The following is an 18,874-nucleotide window of genomic DNA, read 5'->3' as shown; positions in this document are numbered from 1 at the left end:
GTAAAGTGTTGGAAAGAGTTATAACAGGTAAGGAATAACTTGACTATTAGGGATAGTCAACATTGTTCTGTGAAGGGTAGGCCTTGCCTCACAACCTTAATGAGTGACCAAACCGGTGGATGAGGGTAAAGCTGTTAATGTGGTGTATATGGATTTCAGTAAGGCATTTGATAAGGTTCCCCATGGTAGACTATTGCACAAAATACGAAGGCATGGGTTTGAGAGTGATTTAGTGGTTTGGATCAGAAATTGGCTAGCTGAAGAAGACAGAGGGTGGTGGTTGATGGGAAACATTCATCCTGGAGTTCAGTTACTAGTAGGGTACCGCAAGGATCTGTTTTGGGTCCACTGTTTGTCTTTTATATAAATGACCTGAGTGAGGGGATAGAAGGATGGGTTAGTAAATTTGCAGATGACACTAAGGTTAGTAGAGATGTGGATATTGAGGAGGATGTTGTAGGTTACAGAGAGACATAGGTAAGCTGCAGAGCTGGGCTGAGAGGTGGCAAATGGAGTTTAATACGGACAAGTGTGAGGTGATTCACTTGGAAGGAGCAGCAGGAGTAAAGAGTACTGGGCTAATGGTAAGATTCTTGGCAGTGCAGATGAGCAGAGAGACCTCAGTGTCCAGGTACATAGATCCCTGAAAATTGCCACCCAGATAGATAGGGTTAAGGAGGCATACGGTGCGTTAGCTTTTATTGATAGAGGGATTGAATTTCAGAACCACGAGACCATGCTGCAGCTATATAAAACCCGGCCACATTTGGAGTATTGTGTACAGTTCTGGTCACCACATTATAGGAAGGATGTGGAAGCTTTGGAAAAAGAGTTCAGAGGAGATTTACTAGCATGTTGCCTGGTATGGAGGGAAGGTCTTATGAGGAAAGGCTGAGGGACCTGGGCTGTTTTCGTTAGAAAGGAGGTTGAGGGGTGACTTAAATTGAGACACATACAAATAATCAGAGGGTTAGATAGGTTGGACAGCGAGAGACTTTTTCCTCAGGATGGTGATGGCTAGCACGAGGGGACACCAGCTTTAAATTGCGGGGTGATAGATATAGGACAGATGGCAGAGGTAGTTTCTTTACTCAGAGTAGTAGGGGCATGGAACACACTGCCTGCAATAGTAGTAGACTCGCCAATTTTAAGACCATTTAAATGGTCATTGGATAGGCAGATGGAAGAGAATGAAACAGTGCAGGTTAGATGGGCTTCAGCTTGGTTTCACAGGTCGGTGCAACATCAAGAGCCAAAGGGCCTGTACTGCACTGTAATGTTCTATGTTCCAGGCTAACTTAGTGGGGGGCACACTCACCTGAGAGTCAAACAAACAAACAAACAAACAAGTCATCAGCTCAAATCCCCACACTTTGAGAGTCAAGTACAAAACTCCCAGTTGACGTTCCCAGCATGGGAATGCAGCACAGTCAGTGACTCTACTCGTCACACAGCATGTTAAACAGAGACCCTACCTACCCCCCGAGAGAGAGACACAAGATCCCATAACATCCACTTCAAAGGAGAGTGGGAACATTTCCCAGCATTTTGCCGAATACTCATCCCTCAACCTTTTGGTGTTAATGCTCCATCATTGATGGCCATGCCTTCAGATTTGAAATACCCTCTTGAAATCCCTCTCTTCTTCCTAAAGATACTTGAAAATCTTTCTGGCTAGGTCTCCAAGCACTTGTCCATATTCTATCACTTGGATCAGTGTCAAATTGTCTGAATCAGAGAGAATGGCCTTTAACTATATGAAAAATCACATAATCCCTACTGTGGGGAAACAGGCCCTTCAGCCCACACTGACCCTCTGAAGAGTAACCCACCCCAACCCATTTCCCCCTAACCTATATTTACCCCTGACTAATGCAGCTAACCCACACATCCCTGAACAGTATGGGGCAATCTAGCATGGCCACTCCACCGTAACCTGCACATCCTTGGATTGTGGGAGGAAACTGGAGCACCCGGAGAAAGCCCACGCAGACACAGGGAGCATGTGCAAACTTCACACAGACAGTCACCCATGGCTGGATTTGAACCCGGCACTGAGAGGCAGCGGTGCTAACCAATCGGCTACTGTGCTGCCCCAAAAGGTGCTACATAAATGTAACCTGCCATTGCTGCCACATTTGCCCCAGGTTATAATTCGTACGGATATCCGTCACTGTAGGGGGTTAATTTTCTCTTAAATAACTTGAAATATCACTACACTCACCACGTCGGAGAGACAGGTCACTGCTGTTGGTAGCAGTGAAGTCATTAATGCAAACGCACAACCTCTCCCCTTGCTTGGTGTTCGGGATCGAGATAGTTTCCACAAAACTGCTGGGGAACTGCCCTAGAGAGGGGGGAAAAGGGAAGACAAGAGACACCACCATCAGACAAAACACAAACATGTCCTCGTGCACACAACATGCAGCACAGCATCTGCCCCAAATCACTGGCACAGGAGGTCAAAGTTTAAGGAGTTATCGGTCCGACTGCACATGGGGTTTAGTCCTAAATCAGGGATGGGCAGAAAGGGGAAATAAAACATTGAGTTCTGAAGAAGGGTCACGGGACCTGAAATGTTAACTCGGACTTCTCTCCACAGACGCTACCAGACCTGCTGAAATGTCCGATTTTGCTGTTGGTTAAAACGCTAACTGACTCAGAGGACAAATCCCAGAACCAAGAAGGTGCATAGCCCTCACTGGGAGGCTAAGCCAATCCCAGGAAACAAAATGAAAATTCCCAGGATAAAGGGCGATGGAGTGCAGACAGGTAAGGGGCATTGGCACCAAGATTCAGATTAGCTGTCATGTTAAATGGCACAGCAGGCTAAAAAGGGTTGAATTGCCTACTCCCCTTCCTAATTCCTATGTCCCCATGTTGTAAAATGGATGTGATCCAAAATTGTACTGATTCTCTTCAATAGTTAGGGACGCGTGACCGTAGTGACTCAAGTCTGAACCTGCGCTGTACGTGTCCTGGGAGTATTTGAAGTGGACAGTGTAGAGAGCGCTTTTCCTCTCTTAACTGAAAAAGAGAAAAGTTTTATTTTCAGGTTAAAAGTCACACAACACCAGATTATAGTTTAACAGGTTTATTTGGAAGTACTCGCTTTCAGAGCGCTGCTCCTTCATCAGTTAACGAGTGGGACAGGATCCGAAGAGTTTATGCCCCACCAGTTACCAGATGAAGGAGCAGCGCTCTGAAAGCTAGTGCTTTCAAATAAACCCGATGAACTATAACCTGGTGTTGTGTGATTTTTGAACTTTGTCCATCCCAATCCAACACAGACTCCTCCACATCATATTTACAGGCTGAAAGAGTGAAGGGAGCTAACCCAGTGCTGTCCCGCCCCAGAGTGTGTTTGACAGGGAGCTTTAGTTGTAGTTTATTTTCAGACTAAAAGAATAGAAGGAACTTTACTTTCAGTTCAAACAGCAGAGAGAGATTTGCTCTGTATTTAACCCTGTGCTCTCCCTGTCCAGGGAGTGTTTGATGAAGATGGCATCGAGGGAATGGTCTTTTCCATTTGAAGAGTAGAGGCAGTTTTACAGTTCTTATCTTGGGGACAGTCGAGAGTGTGGTGCTGGAAAAGCACAGCAGGTCAGGGAGCATCTGAGGAGCAGGAGAATCAACATTTCCGGCAAGAGCCCTTCATCAGGAATGGGGCTGTGAGCAGAGGGAGGGGTGGGCTGGGGCGAAGGTAGCTGACAGTACGATAAGTGGATGGAGGTGGGGGTAAAGGTGATAGGTCAGAGGAGAGGAGGGTGGAGTGGATAGGTGGGAAGGAAGATGGACAGGTAGGACAGCACATGAGGGCTGTGCAGAGTTGGAAGGTTGGAACAGGGGTAAGGTGGGGAGGGGAGGAGGAGGAGGGGCGGGGGGGGAACAATGAGGAAACTGGTGAAGTCCGCATTGATGCCCTGGGGTTGGATGGTCCAGAGCCAGAAGATAAGGCATTCTTCCTCCAGGCATCGGGTGGTAAGGGATTGGTGATGGAGGAGGCCCAGGACCTGCATGTCCTCAGCAGAGTGGGAAGGGGAATTGAAGTGTTTGGCCACAGGGCGGTAAGGATTGATTGGTGAGGAGATATTCTCTGAAGCACTCTGCAAGTAGGCGTCCTGTCTCCCCAATGTAGGAGACACCGAATCAGGAGCGATGGATACAGTAAATGATGTGTGGAAGTGCAGGTGAAACTTTGATGGATGTGAAAGGCTCCTTTGGGGCCTTGGAAGGAAGTGAGGGGGGAGGTGTAGATGCAGGTTTTGCATTTCCTGCAGTGGCAGGAGAAGGTGTTGGGGGTGGGGGTGAGGACCGGAGAGGGAGTTGCGGAGGAATGGTCTTTACGGAAAGCAGATGGGGTGGGGTGGGAACTATATTTCTGGTGGTGGGGTCTGTTTGTAGGTGGTAGAAATGGCGGAGGATAATGCGATTTATGTGGAGCTTGGTGTGGTGGAAGGTGAGGACCAGGAGGGATCTGTCCTTGTTGCATTTGGAAGGGTAGGGTTCGAGGGCTGAGGTGTGGGAAGTGGATGAGATGTGTTGGAGGGCATCATAAACCATGTGGGAGGGGCAATTGTGGTCTTTAAAGAAGGAGGGCATCTGGTGTTCTGTGGTGGAACTGGTCCTCCTGGGAGCAGATGCGGCAGAGGCGAAGGAATTGGGTAAAAGGGATGGCATTTTTACAGGAGGCAGGGTGGGAGAAGGGTTAATCCAGGTAGCTGTGGGGGTCGGTGGGTTTGTAGAAAATGTCAGTGTTGAGTTGGTCACTGTTGAAGGAGATGGAGGGGTCCAGGAAGGGGAGGGAGGTGTCTGAGATGGTCCAGGTGAACTCAAGGTTGGGGTGGGATGTGTTGGTGAAGTTGATGAACTGTTTAACCTCCTCGTGGGAGCACGAGGTGGCTCCGATGCAGTCATCAATGTAGCGGAGGGAGAGGTGGGGAATAGTGCCGGTGAAACTACGGAAGATGGACTGCTCCATGTAACCGACAAAGAGACAGGCATAACTGGGGACCCATGCGGGTGCCCATGGCTACCCCGTTCATCTGGAGGAAGTGGGAGGATTGGAAGGAGAAATTGAGGGTGAGGACCAGTTCAGCCAAATGAACGAGTGTCAGTGGAAGGGTACTGTTGGGGATGTCAGGAGAGGAAGAAACGGAGGGCTTGGAGGCCCTGATCATGGTGAATTGAGGTGTATAGGGACTGGATTCCATGATGAAGATAAGGATTGGGAGCCAGGGAAATGAAAGTCTTGGAGAAGGTGGAGGACATAGGTGTGTTCTGAACATGTGTGGGGAGGGTGGGGGGGGTGAGTAGGACATATGTGGGTAGGACAATATCAAGGTATGTCGAGGTGAGTTCGGTGGGGCAAGAGCAGACGGAGATGATGGGTCTGACAGGGTAGTCAGGCTTGTGGATCTTGGGTAGGAGCTAAAACTGGGCAGCGTGGGGTTCCCGAACGATGAGGTAGGAAGCTGTGGGTGGGAGATCGGTCTGGGAGATGACCGCTTGGCGATGGGGAGATGAGGTAGTGGTTGAGAGGGCAGTAGGAGGAGGTGTCTTCAAGTTAGTGCCTGGCTTCAGCGGTGTAGAGGTCAGTGCATGAAGCTACCACTACACTCCCCTCCCCCGCCGGTTTGATGGTGAGGTTGGGGTTAGTGCAGAGGGTGGGAGGTTGGTGTGAGAGAGAGGGTGGACAGGTTGAGGTGGTTAATGTCCCGGTGGCAGTTGCAAGAGACAGGACACCCACTCACAGAGCGCTTTAGAGAACATCTCCAGGACATCCGCACCTACCAGCCCCACTGTCCCATGGCTGAACACTTCAACTCCCCCTCCCACTCCGCCAAGGACATGCAGGTCCTGGGTCACCTCCACCGCCACTCCCTTACATAGAACATTACAGCGCAGTACAGGCCCTTCGGCCCTCGATGTTGCGCCGACCTGTCATACCAATCTGAAGCCCATCTAACCTACACTATTCCACGTACGTCCATATGCTTGTCCAATGACGACTTAAATGTACTTAAAGTTGGCGAATCTACTACCTTTGCAGGCAAAGCATTCCATACCCTTACTACTCTGAGTAAAGAAACTACCTCTGACATCTGTCCTATATCTATCACCCCTCAATTTAAAGCTATGTCCCCTCGTGCTCGCTGTCACCATTCTTGGAAAAAGGCTCTCCTCTGATTATCTTGTACGTCTCTATTAAGTCACCTCTCAACCTTCTTCTCTAATGAAAACAGCCTCAAGTCCCTCAGCCTTTCCTCGTAAGACCTTCCCTCCATACCAGGCAACATCCTAGTAAATCACCTCTGCACCCTTTCCAAAGCTTCCACATCCTTCTTATCAGTGACCAGAACTGCACACAATACTCCAAGAGCGGCCGCATCAGAGTTTCATACTGCTGCAGCATAACCTCATGGTTCCGGAACTCAATCCCTCTATTAATAAAAGCTAAAACACTATATGCCTTCTTAACAACCTGTCAACCTGGGTGGCAACTTTCAAAGATCTGTGTACATGGATACTGAGATCTCTCTGCTCATCTACACTACCAAGAATCTTACCATTAGGCCAGTACTTTGCATTCCGGTTACTCTGACCAAAGTGAATCACCTCACACTTGTCCGCATTAAACTCCATTTGCCACCTCTCAGCCCAGCTCTGCAGCTTATCTATGTCTCTCTAACCTACAACATCCTTCGTCACTATCCACAACTCCACCGACCTTAGTATCATCTGCAAATTTACTATTACACCCTTCTATGCCCTCATCCAGGTCTTTTATAAAAATGACGAACAGCAGTGGACCCAACACTGACTCTTGTGGTACACCACTAGTAACTGGACTCCAGGGTGAACATTTCCCATCAACCACCACCCTGTCTTCTTTCAGCAAGCCAATTACTGATCCAAACTGCTACATCTCCCACAATCCCATTCCTCCGCATTTTGTACAATAGCCTACTGTGGGGAACCTTATCCGCCAACAACTTCTCATGTCTCCTCCTGGCTCTTCTGAGCTCTCACTTTAGGTCTTCCTTGGCTACCTCGTAACCCCCAACGCCCTAACTGAGCCTTCACATCTCATCCTAACATAAGCCTTCTTCTTCTTGAACAGAGATTCCAATTCTTTCGTAAACCACGGCTCCCGCACCCTACAGCTTCCTCCCTGCCTGACAGGTACATATTTATCTTGGACACTCAGGAGCTTTTCCTTGAATAAGCTCACATTTCTAATGTGCCCATCCCCTGCAGTTTCCTTCCCCAATCGATGCTTCCTAAATCTTGTCTAATAATCACATCGTAATTGCCTTTTCCCCAGCTGTAACTCTTGCCCAGTGGTATACACCTATCCCTTTCTATAACTAAAGTAAACAGAACAGAATTGTGATTGCTATCACCAAAGTGCTCACCTACTCTAAGTCTAATACCTGGCTGGGCTCATTACCCAGTACCAAATCTAATGTAGCTTCACCCCTTGTTGGCCTGTCTACATACTGTATCTCACCTGACACCTGGAGGAAGAACACCTCATCTTCCACCTCGGGACCCTCCAACCCCACAGCATCAAGGTGGATTTCACCACTTTCCCCATCTCCCACACACCCCCCTCCTCCCCACCATCTCATCCCAGTTCCAACTCGGCACCACCTTCATGACCTGTCCATCTTCGTTCCCACCTATCTGCTTCACCTTCCTCTCCGGCCCATCACCTTCACCCCCCACCTTCAACTACCTATCGTATTGTCAGCTACCTTCGCCCCAGCCCCACACACCTCCCTCCCATTTATCTCTCCACCCCCAAGGCTCAGCCTCATTCCTAATGAAGGCCGCTTGCCTGAAATGTCGACTCTCCTGCTCCTCAGATGCTCCCTGACCTGTTGTGCTTTTCCAGCACCACACTCTCGACTCTAATCTCCAGCCCTCACTTTTGCCTCGAAGGGGACAGTGTCAAGGACTTTAAACTTTCAGTTTGAGAGTGTAAAGGGAGCTTTACTTTCAGGTTGTAAAGAGTGGAAGGAGTTTCACTCTGTATTTAACCACATACAGTCTCTCCAGGGAGGGCTCGATGGGGACATTGTCAAAGGAGCTTTACTTTCAGTTTACTTTCCATTTAAAAAGAGTAGAGGACATTTTCATTTTACTTCAAAATAAAGAGAGGCAGCTTTGCTCTACATTTAACCCCGTTCAGTATTGTCTTGGAAAATCAATAGGGACAGTACCAAGGGAGCTTTACTTTTAGTTTGAAAGAGTAAAGATAGTTTTACATTCAGGTTGAAATAGCAGAGAGAACTTTAGCCTGTATCAAACCCCGTGCTGTCTCTCTCCAAGGTGTGTTGGGCGACAGCTGAGTGAACTTTACTTTCGCCTTAAAAGAGTAGCTAAAGCTTCACTCGGTATTTGTGTGGCAAGGGGATTCCCAGGACAGATCCAGCAATGATAACTGTCCCATATCAGGGAGCAGGTTTCCAGGGTTGATATTTGGTCTACTTTCCCCGAGACAGAGAGGAAACACGGGTTTGCCAGGTCACACACAAGAAGCAAAAAAAAAAGAAAATACGCCGAAGAAGCATTTATCCAAACACAGACTTTCGAGGATTCCAATTGATAGCATTCACCCTCAGCGAGGTGTTACCCTTAGCACATGACCATTACATCAGTTCACAATCTGTTATTGTGGGATGTGAAAAGGGGTGGAGAAAGGAGGGAAGAGATACTGAGTGAGCCACTCCCTTTTTTCTGTTCTGTCTTGGCATCTCAGCATCGCTGGATGGACCAGTAATTTATAGTCTGTCCATAGTTTATCCTTCAGAAGGTCGTGGCGAGCTATTGTGGGACACCCACAGTGACATCAAGTGGGGAGTTCTGGGGCTTTGACCCAACCACGCTGAAGGGACAATGACATTTCCAAGTCAGGATGGTGAGGGGCTTGGAGGGGGACCTTGCAGGTGGTGGTGTTCCCATGTATCTGCTGCTCTTGCCCTTCGAGATGGAAGTGTTCATGGGTTTGGATGGGGCCTTGGTGAATTTCTGCAGTGCATCTTGTAGATAGGAGCAGCAGTGTGTACTGAGTGTTGATGGTGGAGGGTGCAGATGCTTGTGGATGTGATGCCAATCAATTGGGCTGCTTTGTCCTGGATGGTGTCAAGCTTAAGTGTTGTTGGAGCTGCACCCATCCAGGCAATGCCGGAGTATTCTATCACATTCTTGACACGTGCCTTGTTGATGGTCAACAGGCTTCAGGGAGACGGGAGGTAGGTTACTCGCTGCAGGATTCGGAGTCTCTAGCACATTACTGTACCCACAGTACTGATAGGGCACGTCTAGTAACCCCCAGGATGTCGATAGGTGGGGATTGAGTGACTTTAATGCCATTGTAGGTAAAGGCGGTGATAATTGGAGATGGTCATTACCTGGAACCTAGTGTGGTATAAATATTCAGGGCAAAGGCAAGGAAATGTTCAGAGAAAGGTTGGTTGTGATGCAGTTGTTATATTTGGGTCTGAACAGGGCTGAAGTGCTAAGCCTGTCTCAATTAAATGGTGAGGGATTGGTTGGGTGGGGTGGGGAAGGTCCAGACCAAGTTACTAATACACTTGCCTGTCACGCCATCTTTCTTCCCCAGCAGCCAGAACTCATCAAGCACACTCAACACCTCAATGACATCACCCCCAAATATGGGCAGCTCCTCCGAGACACTGGGCAGGAAATCGAAGACTGCTCGGACCAGGGAGCCAGGTTCCATCATGGCCTGTAAAGCAACAAAACCGACATCAATTCCAGAAACTGGCAGCAAATCAAACGGAGAGCACAGGAGTTTAATATCCTTGCATCTCAGACCTGGTATGGCTGGGCCCTGATGATAAGAGCAGTGCCAGAGAGCAAGGGCCAGTCAGCGTACGATAGAGGAAAGATAGGCAGCGAGGAGAGATATAGATTGTGGAAAGAAAAGATGATTCTCTTCAATAATTCTTGTGCTCACAACCATCAGCATATCCCAAAGCCCTGTGCAGCCAATGACATAGTTTTGCCTTGCGTTCTCCATTGCCGTGGAGAAATGAGGAAGGCATTTTGTGCATAGCAAGATCCCACAGCTGCCATACAGTAGTGGCGGCCACATAGGTGAGTTTTGGCTGAGGCATAAATAACAGCCAGCACGCCTAGGAGAACTCCTCTGGCTCTGTACGAGATTTAGACGACGGAATACATCACATCCCTGAGAGCGAGACAGAGCCGACTCCCCCAGCAAAGTCTGGCTGAGATATCCAGTGCAGAGGACAGTGTTCAGCATCAATTTCGTATTGGGGGGTGCACCATAAGTGGACAAGAGTTGAGTGTTTCCCCACCATGGGAGGCTTTCGCTCACTTTATGGCAGCGTTTCCAATGCTGGAATCTATATCCCAGACCATAGTGCTGTTCCCAGCCACAACAACCCCTCAGAGCCGCCAAGACAGGAACACTCAGCTCTGCAAACACACTTGCTCTGACCCAGCTTCCTGCCCCCGTCCAGGGGAGTTACCGGAGCTGAAAACACACAAAACAGGACAACACTTTGTCAGAGGACGCACTGTCTTCCTCCCAGGAGATGATACTGGCGACGGAACGCCTGCCAATTCTTCTGAAGCCTTCCTTCTTGATCATTAGTTTTATATTTAACCCATTCCAACCCTGGCCCACCCCCATCAGTCCAAGCCTTTTTCTTTCCTTCCCTCCCTCCACTCCCCCCTCCCATTCTGGTTCCGCCTCTTGCACGGTCTTTTCCTCTTCCACCCCCCCCCTCCCAAAACAGCTGCAAACCCCACTCTCTAGAGACAGACGCCGGACAGGGTTGGTCATTGGACCACCTGCGGGTGCCCAGCCGACTGGCCCACCAAGTGAGGCCATGTCTGTGCCCAAAATGAGCTGCTCTCCCTCAGGTTCAGGGTGAGAGTCCGAAAGCGGAGGGCACAAGGAGCCTTTGGTGAGGAGATTAAAATCAGGGACGTGCAAAACTCCAGAGCTAGAGGGACGCAGAAACCTCAACACCAAAATTCTCATCATCTTATGTTTGGGGTGGGGTGGGGTGGGCTTGGAGATCAGTTAGAATCACATGGGGTTAAAGGTATTGTTAAAAGTCAGATACTCTTACCAACCCATATGGTTGCTCCCTCTCATTAGAGAGAGGGGTGACCGATGGTGGTTTAACCTGAGGGTCACCACACCTCAGGTGAGGCAAGACATTGAGAAGGAGAGTCCCTCATGGTCACCTCAGCTGGTGCGGGAATTGAACCCCCACTGTTGGTGTCACTCTGCATTGTAAACCAGCCGTCCAGCCAGCTGAGCTAACGTGTGACACACAGACCGTGGGGAGGCTGCTCTGCTGGTCCGCAGGCAGACGAGGGTAAGTGCATGTATACACACACACACACACTGGCCCAAGCTTCCCACTAAGCACAAATTCACAACAACATCTGTATTCAGCCAGATTCAGAAACTTCAGAATCATTACAGTGCAGAAGATGATAGTCCCAACTCATCCTTGCCCAAGGAGCAATACATTTACTGCCCCTCCCTCCACCTTATCCCCACACTCCTCCTTAGATATTTAAAATATTTAGACAACATGGAAAAATTTGTAGTGCAGAGAGAGGCCATTCTGTTCGTCATGTCAGCGACAGCCTCCAACTGACCCACCCAGCCTCGTGCTACTTTCCAACAGCTTACAGCCATCGAGGTTTCTGTCTCAGCTAACTCTTTCAGGCAGCGGCTTCCATATCCTGATCACTCTGTGGGATAGGGACCTTTTGCTCATCTCTGCCCTGATCCTTCCACTAATCACTGATCTCTCTGCTCGGGTGATTAGGCCATTCCCGTCCACTCTCTCCAACCTCTCCTCAGCCTCCTTTGTTCCAAGTGGGACCACCTCAACCTGCCCAAGCATTCCACTTAACTACAATTTTTCAGTTCTGGCGACATCTCTGTAAATGTCCTCAGTCCCCTCTCCAGGGCTATGACACCATCTGGGAGAACTGCAGAAGCTGGTGAGTCAGAGTTAAAAAGTGTGCCGCTGGAAAAGCACAGGTCAGGAGAGGAGAGGTCATGGAAGAGGGGGCAATAGGAGGTGGTGTCTGAGAGTTGGCACCTGGCTTCAGCGATTGAGGGGTGAGGTGAAGCCATTCCTGATGAAGGGCTTATGCCCGAAACATCGATTCTCCTGTTCCTCGGATGCTGCCTGACCTGCTGTGCTTTTCCAGCACCACACTTTTCAACTATTACATCCTCCCTCTGGTGAGGGGACCAAAACTACACAGTGTACTCAAGCTGTGGCCAAACTGAACGACCCAGTGTAACTTCATGGAGACAAAGCTGGTATAATGCCTAGTGGTATTATTGAGAGACTATTAATCCAGAAACTCGGCTAATGTTCTAGGGACCAGGTTCAAATATTGAATTCAATAAAAGAAAATAGAATTAAGAATCAAATGATGACCATGAATCCATTGTTGATGGTCAGGAAAAACCCTTCTGATTCATTGCCATCCTTACCAGTTTTGGTCTATATGTGACTCCAGACCCACAGCAAGGTGGTAGAGTCCTAACTACCCTCTGGGCATTTGGGAGATGGGCAAAAAATACTGGCCTAGCAAGAGATACACACATCCCGTGAGTACATGAAAGGGAAAACTCCCTTCTCTCAATCCACACTTTGGCTAACAATGCGGAGGATTCCATTTACCTCGTGCACCATGTATTGACCGGGCGGGTAAACCAGCTTCAGTGATCTGTAGACATTGACTCCAAGTCCCTCACTAACTTGATAACTCTCCATATTCTGTCAGTCATTTACTGTTCATGTTTTTGCCTTGTTTGACCTCCCCAAATGCATCACCTCAGGCCCCTCTGGGTTGAATTCTATTTCCCACTTTCACACCCACCTGAAAATCCATTCAAACCCTCCTGCTGATACAAGACTTCAACATATATTATTGAGAACTCGGGTTCCAGTGGAAGAGAAAATGGTTTGAGATTCTCAAGTTTTTGGCAAGGTCTCAGAGATAGCCACTAACTAGCATTGAGTTGATGCACTGAGACTGGACTAAAGGTAACCTATTGCAGCCGGGCCAGCTGATCACCAAAAGCTTTAATGTGGAGATAGGGGGAGATCTCCTCACTTGAGGTTGGAGTATCCAAAAGGGTATTGTTGGGAGAATAGGGAAGACCATTCAGCTATAAGATATAGGAGCAGAATTAGGCCATTCAGTCTATCAGGTCTGCTCCACTATCATGGTTGATACATTTCTCTTCCATTTCTCACCTTCGCCTATAACCCTTGACTCCCAAACTAATCAAAAACCTCTTAGTCTTAATTACACTCAATGTTTTGGTCTCCACAGCATTCTGCAGCAATGAATACTCCAGATTCACCACCCTCTGGATGAAGAAATTCCACATTTCAGTTCTAACAGATTGCCCCTTCACTAGGAGGCTGTGCCCTAACGTGCTCGTTTCTTCTATCGGGGGAAACATCTTCTCCATGTCCTCTGCATTCAGGCCTCTCAATCAGATCTCCCACCCTTCTAAACTCCATCAAGTACAGACCCACAGGCCTCCACCACTCCTCATATGTCAAGCCCTTCATGTCCAAGACCGTTCTTGGAAACCTCCTCTGAACGCCTTCCAACCCCATCACTTTTTTCCCCCCTTTTATTCATTCACGGGATGTGGGTTTCACTGGCTGGGCAGCATTTATGCCCATCCCTAATTGCCCAGAGGGCAGCTAAGAGTCAACCACATTGCTGTGGGTCAGGAGTCACATGTAGCCCAGGCAAGGGTGGCAGTTTCCCCCCCTAAAGGATATTAATGAACCAAGTAGGTATTTTTTTTCCCCCAACAATCGACAATGGATTCACGCTCTTCATTCCAGTTTTTTTTATTGAATTCAAATTCCACCATCTGCCATGGTGGGGTTCAAACCCAGGTCCCCACAACATTATCTGGGTCTCTGAATTAACAGTCCAGTGGTAATACCATGAGACCATCACATCCTTTCTGAGATACAGGGCCCAAAACAGTTCTCAACATTCCAAATGCTGTCTGACTAGAGCCTTCTACAGCCTCAGCAATACATCGCTGCTCTTGTATTCCAGCCTCTCAAAAATGAATGCTAACATTGCATTTGACTTCCTAACCGCCAACTGAACTGGCAGGCTAATCTTAAGATAATCCTAAATGAGGACTCTCTAGTCCCTTTGTGCTTCAGATTTCCAAAGCCTTTCTTGTTTAGAAAGTAATCTAGACCTTTTTTCCTGCCAAAGTGCATAACCTCACATTTTCCCATATTGTATTGCATCTGCCACTTCTTTGCCCACTCTCCTGGTCTGTCCAAGTCCTTCTGCAGCTTCCCTGCTTCCTCGACACCATCTATCCCTCCAGCTATCTTTGCGTTACCTGCATACTTGTGCAATATCACCCAGTTCCTTTGTCCTGATCATTAATACATAACATGAATAGTTGCGATCCCAACACAGAACCAAGGAACTCCACTACTCACCGACTGCCAACCTGAAAAATAAACCCTTTATTCCCAGACTCTGTCTTCTGCCAGTCAGCCAATCCTCTGTTCATGCCAATACTGTGTCCCTACTACAATGGGCTCTTATCTGATTCAGCAGCCTCCTACGCAGCACCTTGTCAAAGGCCTTCTGGAAATCCAAACAGATCACCTCCAAAGGCTCTCCTTTATCTAACTTGCTTGTTACTTCCTCAAAGAATTCTAACAGATTTGACAGGCATGATGTCCCCTTGACAAAGTCGTGCTGACTCAACCCTATTTTACTCTGCAAACTCATCCTTAATAGTGGACTCTTAAAATCTTACCAAAGACGGAGGTCAGGCTAACCAGCCTATAATTTCCCTTCTTCTGCGTCTTTCCCTTCTGAAAGGTAGGTGTTATTATTTGTCATTTTCCAGTCATCTGGCACATTCCCGGACTCCAGGTGATTCCTAAAAGATTACCACCAATGCCTCCACAATCTCAACTATCTCCTTCAGAACGCTGGGGTGTAACCCATCCAGTTCAAATGATTTATTCAGACTTTTCAACTTCTCCAGCACCTTCTCCTTAATGAAAGCCACTCCACTCCCTCTGGCAGTTTAATATGCTGTTGGAGTATTCCACTCTGAAGGTTGATGCAAAGTATCTCTTCAGTTCTGCCACCATTGCTTTGTTCCCCATTACCATCTCTCTTGCCTAATTTTCCAGCAATGTACATTTTTGTCCCTCTCTAAAACAAAACTCTTGCAATCTTCTTTTACATCACTACCCAGCTTATTTCACCTCTCCTTTTATTGCTTTTTAGTTGTCCTCTGCTGTTTTTTTTTTAAAAAAAAGGCTTCCCGCTAATCTTCAGCACATTGGAGGCTTTCTCTTGCATTTCACTCTGTCTTGGATTTCCCCGATCAGCATGGCTGCCTCGTCCTCCTCTTAAGTAGATTTCCTCTTCCTCGGGATGAATTTTTTCTGCTGTGCCTCTCGTGTTACCCCCAGGAACTCCTGCCATTGCTGCTCCACTGTCTTCTCCACTAGGCTCTTCTTCCTGATGAAGGGCTCATGCCCGAAACGTCGATTCTCCTGCTCCTTGGATGCTGCCTGACCTGCTGTGCTTTCCCAGCAACACACTCTCGACTCTAATCATCAAAAACACGGAAATAGAAAAAACACACCGGATCATTAACGCCACACTCACAGGAATCCGATTCACGAGAGAAGAAGAAAAGGATAGCTAACTCCCATTCCTAGACGTGATAGTACAGAGAACACCGAACGGAGAATTCACCACAAGGGTACACAGGAAAACAACACACACAGACCAAGTCCTAAACTATGAAAGTAACCACCCCAACACACACAAACGAAGCTGCATCAGGACACTATTCAAAAGAGCTACAACACACTGCAGTACACCAGAACTGCGAAAAGAGGAAGAGGAACATCTATACAAGGTAATTGCCAAAAACGGATACCCGCGCAACTTTATCAACAGATGCCTAAGAGATAGACCACAGAACGAGGACATGCCACAACCAAAAGGACTAGCCACACTACCATACATCAGGAGTGTTTCAGAACTGACAGCCAGACTACTGCGACCCTTAGGACTCATAACGGCACACAAACCAACAGCCACGCTCAGACAACAACTTACTAGAACAAAGGAGCCAATACCCAACATGAGCAAAACTAATGTAGTTTACAAAATACCATGCAAGGACTGCACAAAACACTGTATAGGACAAACAGGAAGACAGCTAACAATCCGCATACATGAACATCAACTAGCCATGAAACGATACGACCAGCTATCCCTAGTAGCCATACACTCAGACAACAAGCAACATGAATTCGACTGGGAAAACACTACTATCATAGGGCAAGCCAGACAGAGAACAGCCAGGGAATTCCTAGAGGCATGGCACTCATCCACAAACTCCATCTACAAACACATCGACCTGGACCCAATATACCAACCACTACAGCGGACAGCTGAAACTGACACCCGGAAGCGGCAAGGACAGACCACTATAAATACCGGAAGAAACATCAAAGAAGCGCTTCGCAGGAGGCTACAAAGCACTGATGATGTCTCCTAGCCAGGGGACGAAACGTTTGCAACAAAAACTTCCAGCTCGGCGAACAGAACCACAACAACGAGCACCCGAGCTACAAATCTTCGCACAAACCTCTGATCTCCAGTATCTGCAGTCCTCATTTTCTTCCACTTCCAGTCAACTCTGGCCAGCTCCTCCCGCACATCTTTGTAGTTACCTTTTAGTCAACTGAAGTACCACTACATCCGATTCCAGCATCCCTCTTCTCAAAACGCAAGGTGAATTCCATCATATTATAGTCATTGCCCCTTATGGGCTCCTTCACCTTAAATTCCCTAATCAAATCTGACTCGTTACACATCACTAAATCCAGAATTGCATGTTCTCTAATAGGCTGTATCACCAGCTGCCTCCAAACAAAAAAATCTCAGAGACATTCCTTGAATTCCTTTTCTTGGGCTCTGCTACCAACCTGACCTTTCACAGTAAAGTCCCCCATGATAATTGTAATAGTGCCTTTCTTCCATACTTTTTCTGTCTCCTGATTTATTTTCTGCCCCACATCCTGACTACTGTGACAGTGCCTGTACATGACTCCCATTAGGATCTTTCTCCCTTTTCAGTTTCTCAATTCTGTCCAGATTCTATGCCTTCTGACCCTATTATCACTTCTTGATATCAACTGAATTCCATTTCTTACTGATAAGGACAAGCAGAGAGGGCAGGGCTGCCTTTCGATAGGACATGCATCTGTAGATATTTAGTTCCCAATCCTTATCCCCTAGCAGCCATGTCTGTGATCCCAAAACATTGTAGCCAACAATGAAATTTACCTTGTCGCATATAGTGAGCGCTGTTAAGAATAACAGTGCTGCATTGATTAGATTAGTTTACTTAGTGTGGAAACAGGCCCTTCGGCCCAACAAGTCCACACCGACCCTCCGAACAGCAACCTACCCAGACCCATTCCCCTACATTTACCCCTTCACCTAACACTTCGGGCAATTTAACACGGCCAACTCACCTAACCTGCACATCTTTGGACTGTGGGAGGCAGCCGGAGGAAACCCACGCAGACACAGGGAGAATGTGCAAACTCCACACAGACACTTGCCTGAGGCAGGAATTGAACCCGGGTCTCTGGCGCTGTGAGATAGCAGTGCTAACCACTGTGCCACCGTGCCGCCCCTTCCCTGCTGTGCCTGAAGTTAGGTTCCTGACCCTTTCCATCATGTGTCCTAATACTGGTTGTGAAAACTTTAATAATCTCTGCTGAGCCCTCCTTCCTTTTAACTAGTTTAAAGTCCTAATCACTGTCTTAATTAGCCTGTCCACTATGACCTTGGTTTGGGTGCAGCCCACTTTTTTCTTTCAGATGTTTGCAATGAGATCGTTCCAATTGTCGTTATCTAGTGTGATGCAGTTTATGCTCCTCTTTAGTATCATAACTTATAGAACAGTACAGCGCAGTACAGGCCCTTTGGCCCTCGATGTTGCGCCAACCTTTGGAACAAATCTGAAGCTCATTTAACCTACATGATTCCATTATGATCCATATCGAACATTAACACTTTTGAAATATTCTAAAAGTAAAATTATGTTCTTTTGTGAAAAGTATATTGGCAGACTTTAGTTAATATGTTCAGTGAGTGACCACCACAGAAAACAAAAAGAAAAGTAAAACTCACAGTGTATTAGACCAGGTCTCACTATGCAATCAGACTTGTCCAGCATGATCATCATCTGGAATCATAACACTGCAGTCATTTTCACCATCAACACATGGCAACTTTAGTGACACCTGTAAACATCTTGGATCATGCACTTAGATCCAAATCAGTAAAGCAAGGGGGGGGTCTGGTACTCTGTTGAAAGATGTGTTGCTGGAAAAGCGCAGCAGGCCAGGCAGCATCTAAGGAGCAGGAGAATCAACGTTTCGGGCATGAGCCCTTCTTCAGGAAATGAGGCTGGTGTGCCAAGCGGCTGAAATAAAAGGTGGGGTGGGTGGGGCGGTGGAAGAGAAAAGAGTTTGGGGGAGGGGCGCTGGGAATACGATAGGTGGAATGAGGTGAGGGTGATAGGCCGGAGAGGGGATGGGGGCGGAGAGGCCGGGAAGAAGATTGCAGGTCAAGAGGGCGGTGCTGAATCCGGGGGCTTGGGGGGGGGGGGGGGGGGGGGGGGGGTGGTGGTGGTGGTGGTGAATGAGGAAGCTGGAGAAATCTACATTCATCCCGTGTGGTTGGAGGGTTCCTAGGCAGAAGATGAGGCGCTCTTCCTCCA

General features: G+C 47.8%; 1 protein-coding gene across 3 annotated transcripts in view; it reads right to left on the bottom strand.

Annotated features, from left to right (window-relative positions):
* Positions 1-18,874, bottom strand: part of dnmbp (dynamin binding protein) — a 109,539-nt gene that overhangs the window by 63,440 nt on the left and 27,225 nt on the right. For all 3 annotated transcript variants that reach the window (XM_060842201.1, XM_060842203.1, XM_060842202.1), the window contains exons 2-3: positions 9,607-9,757; positions 2,225-2,347 (exon numbers count right to left, since the gene is read on the bottom strand). In XM_060842201.1, the coding sequence (XP_060698184.1) occupies positions 2,225-2,347; positions 9,607-9,754 (271 nt within the window). In that variant the 5' untranslated portion in view covers positions 9,755-9,757. The remainder of the gene's footprint in view (positions 1-2,224; positions 2,348-9,606; positions 9,758-18,874) is intronic.

This window comes from Hemiscyllium ocellatum, chromosome 22 (assembly GCF_020745735.1).
Source record: "Hemiscyllium ocellatum isolate sHemOce1 chromosome 22, sHemOce1.pat.X.cur, whole genome shotgun sequence".
Lineage (NCBI taxonomy): Eukaryota > Metazoa > Chordata > Chondrichthyes > Orectolobiformes > Hemiscylliidae > Hemiscyllium > Hemiscyllium ocellatum.
Note: the sequence above shows the minus strand (reverse complement) of the source record. Positions and strands in the feature narration are given on the sequence as shown.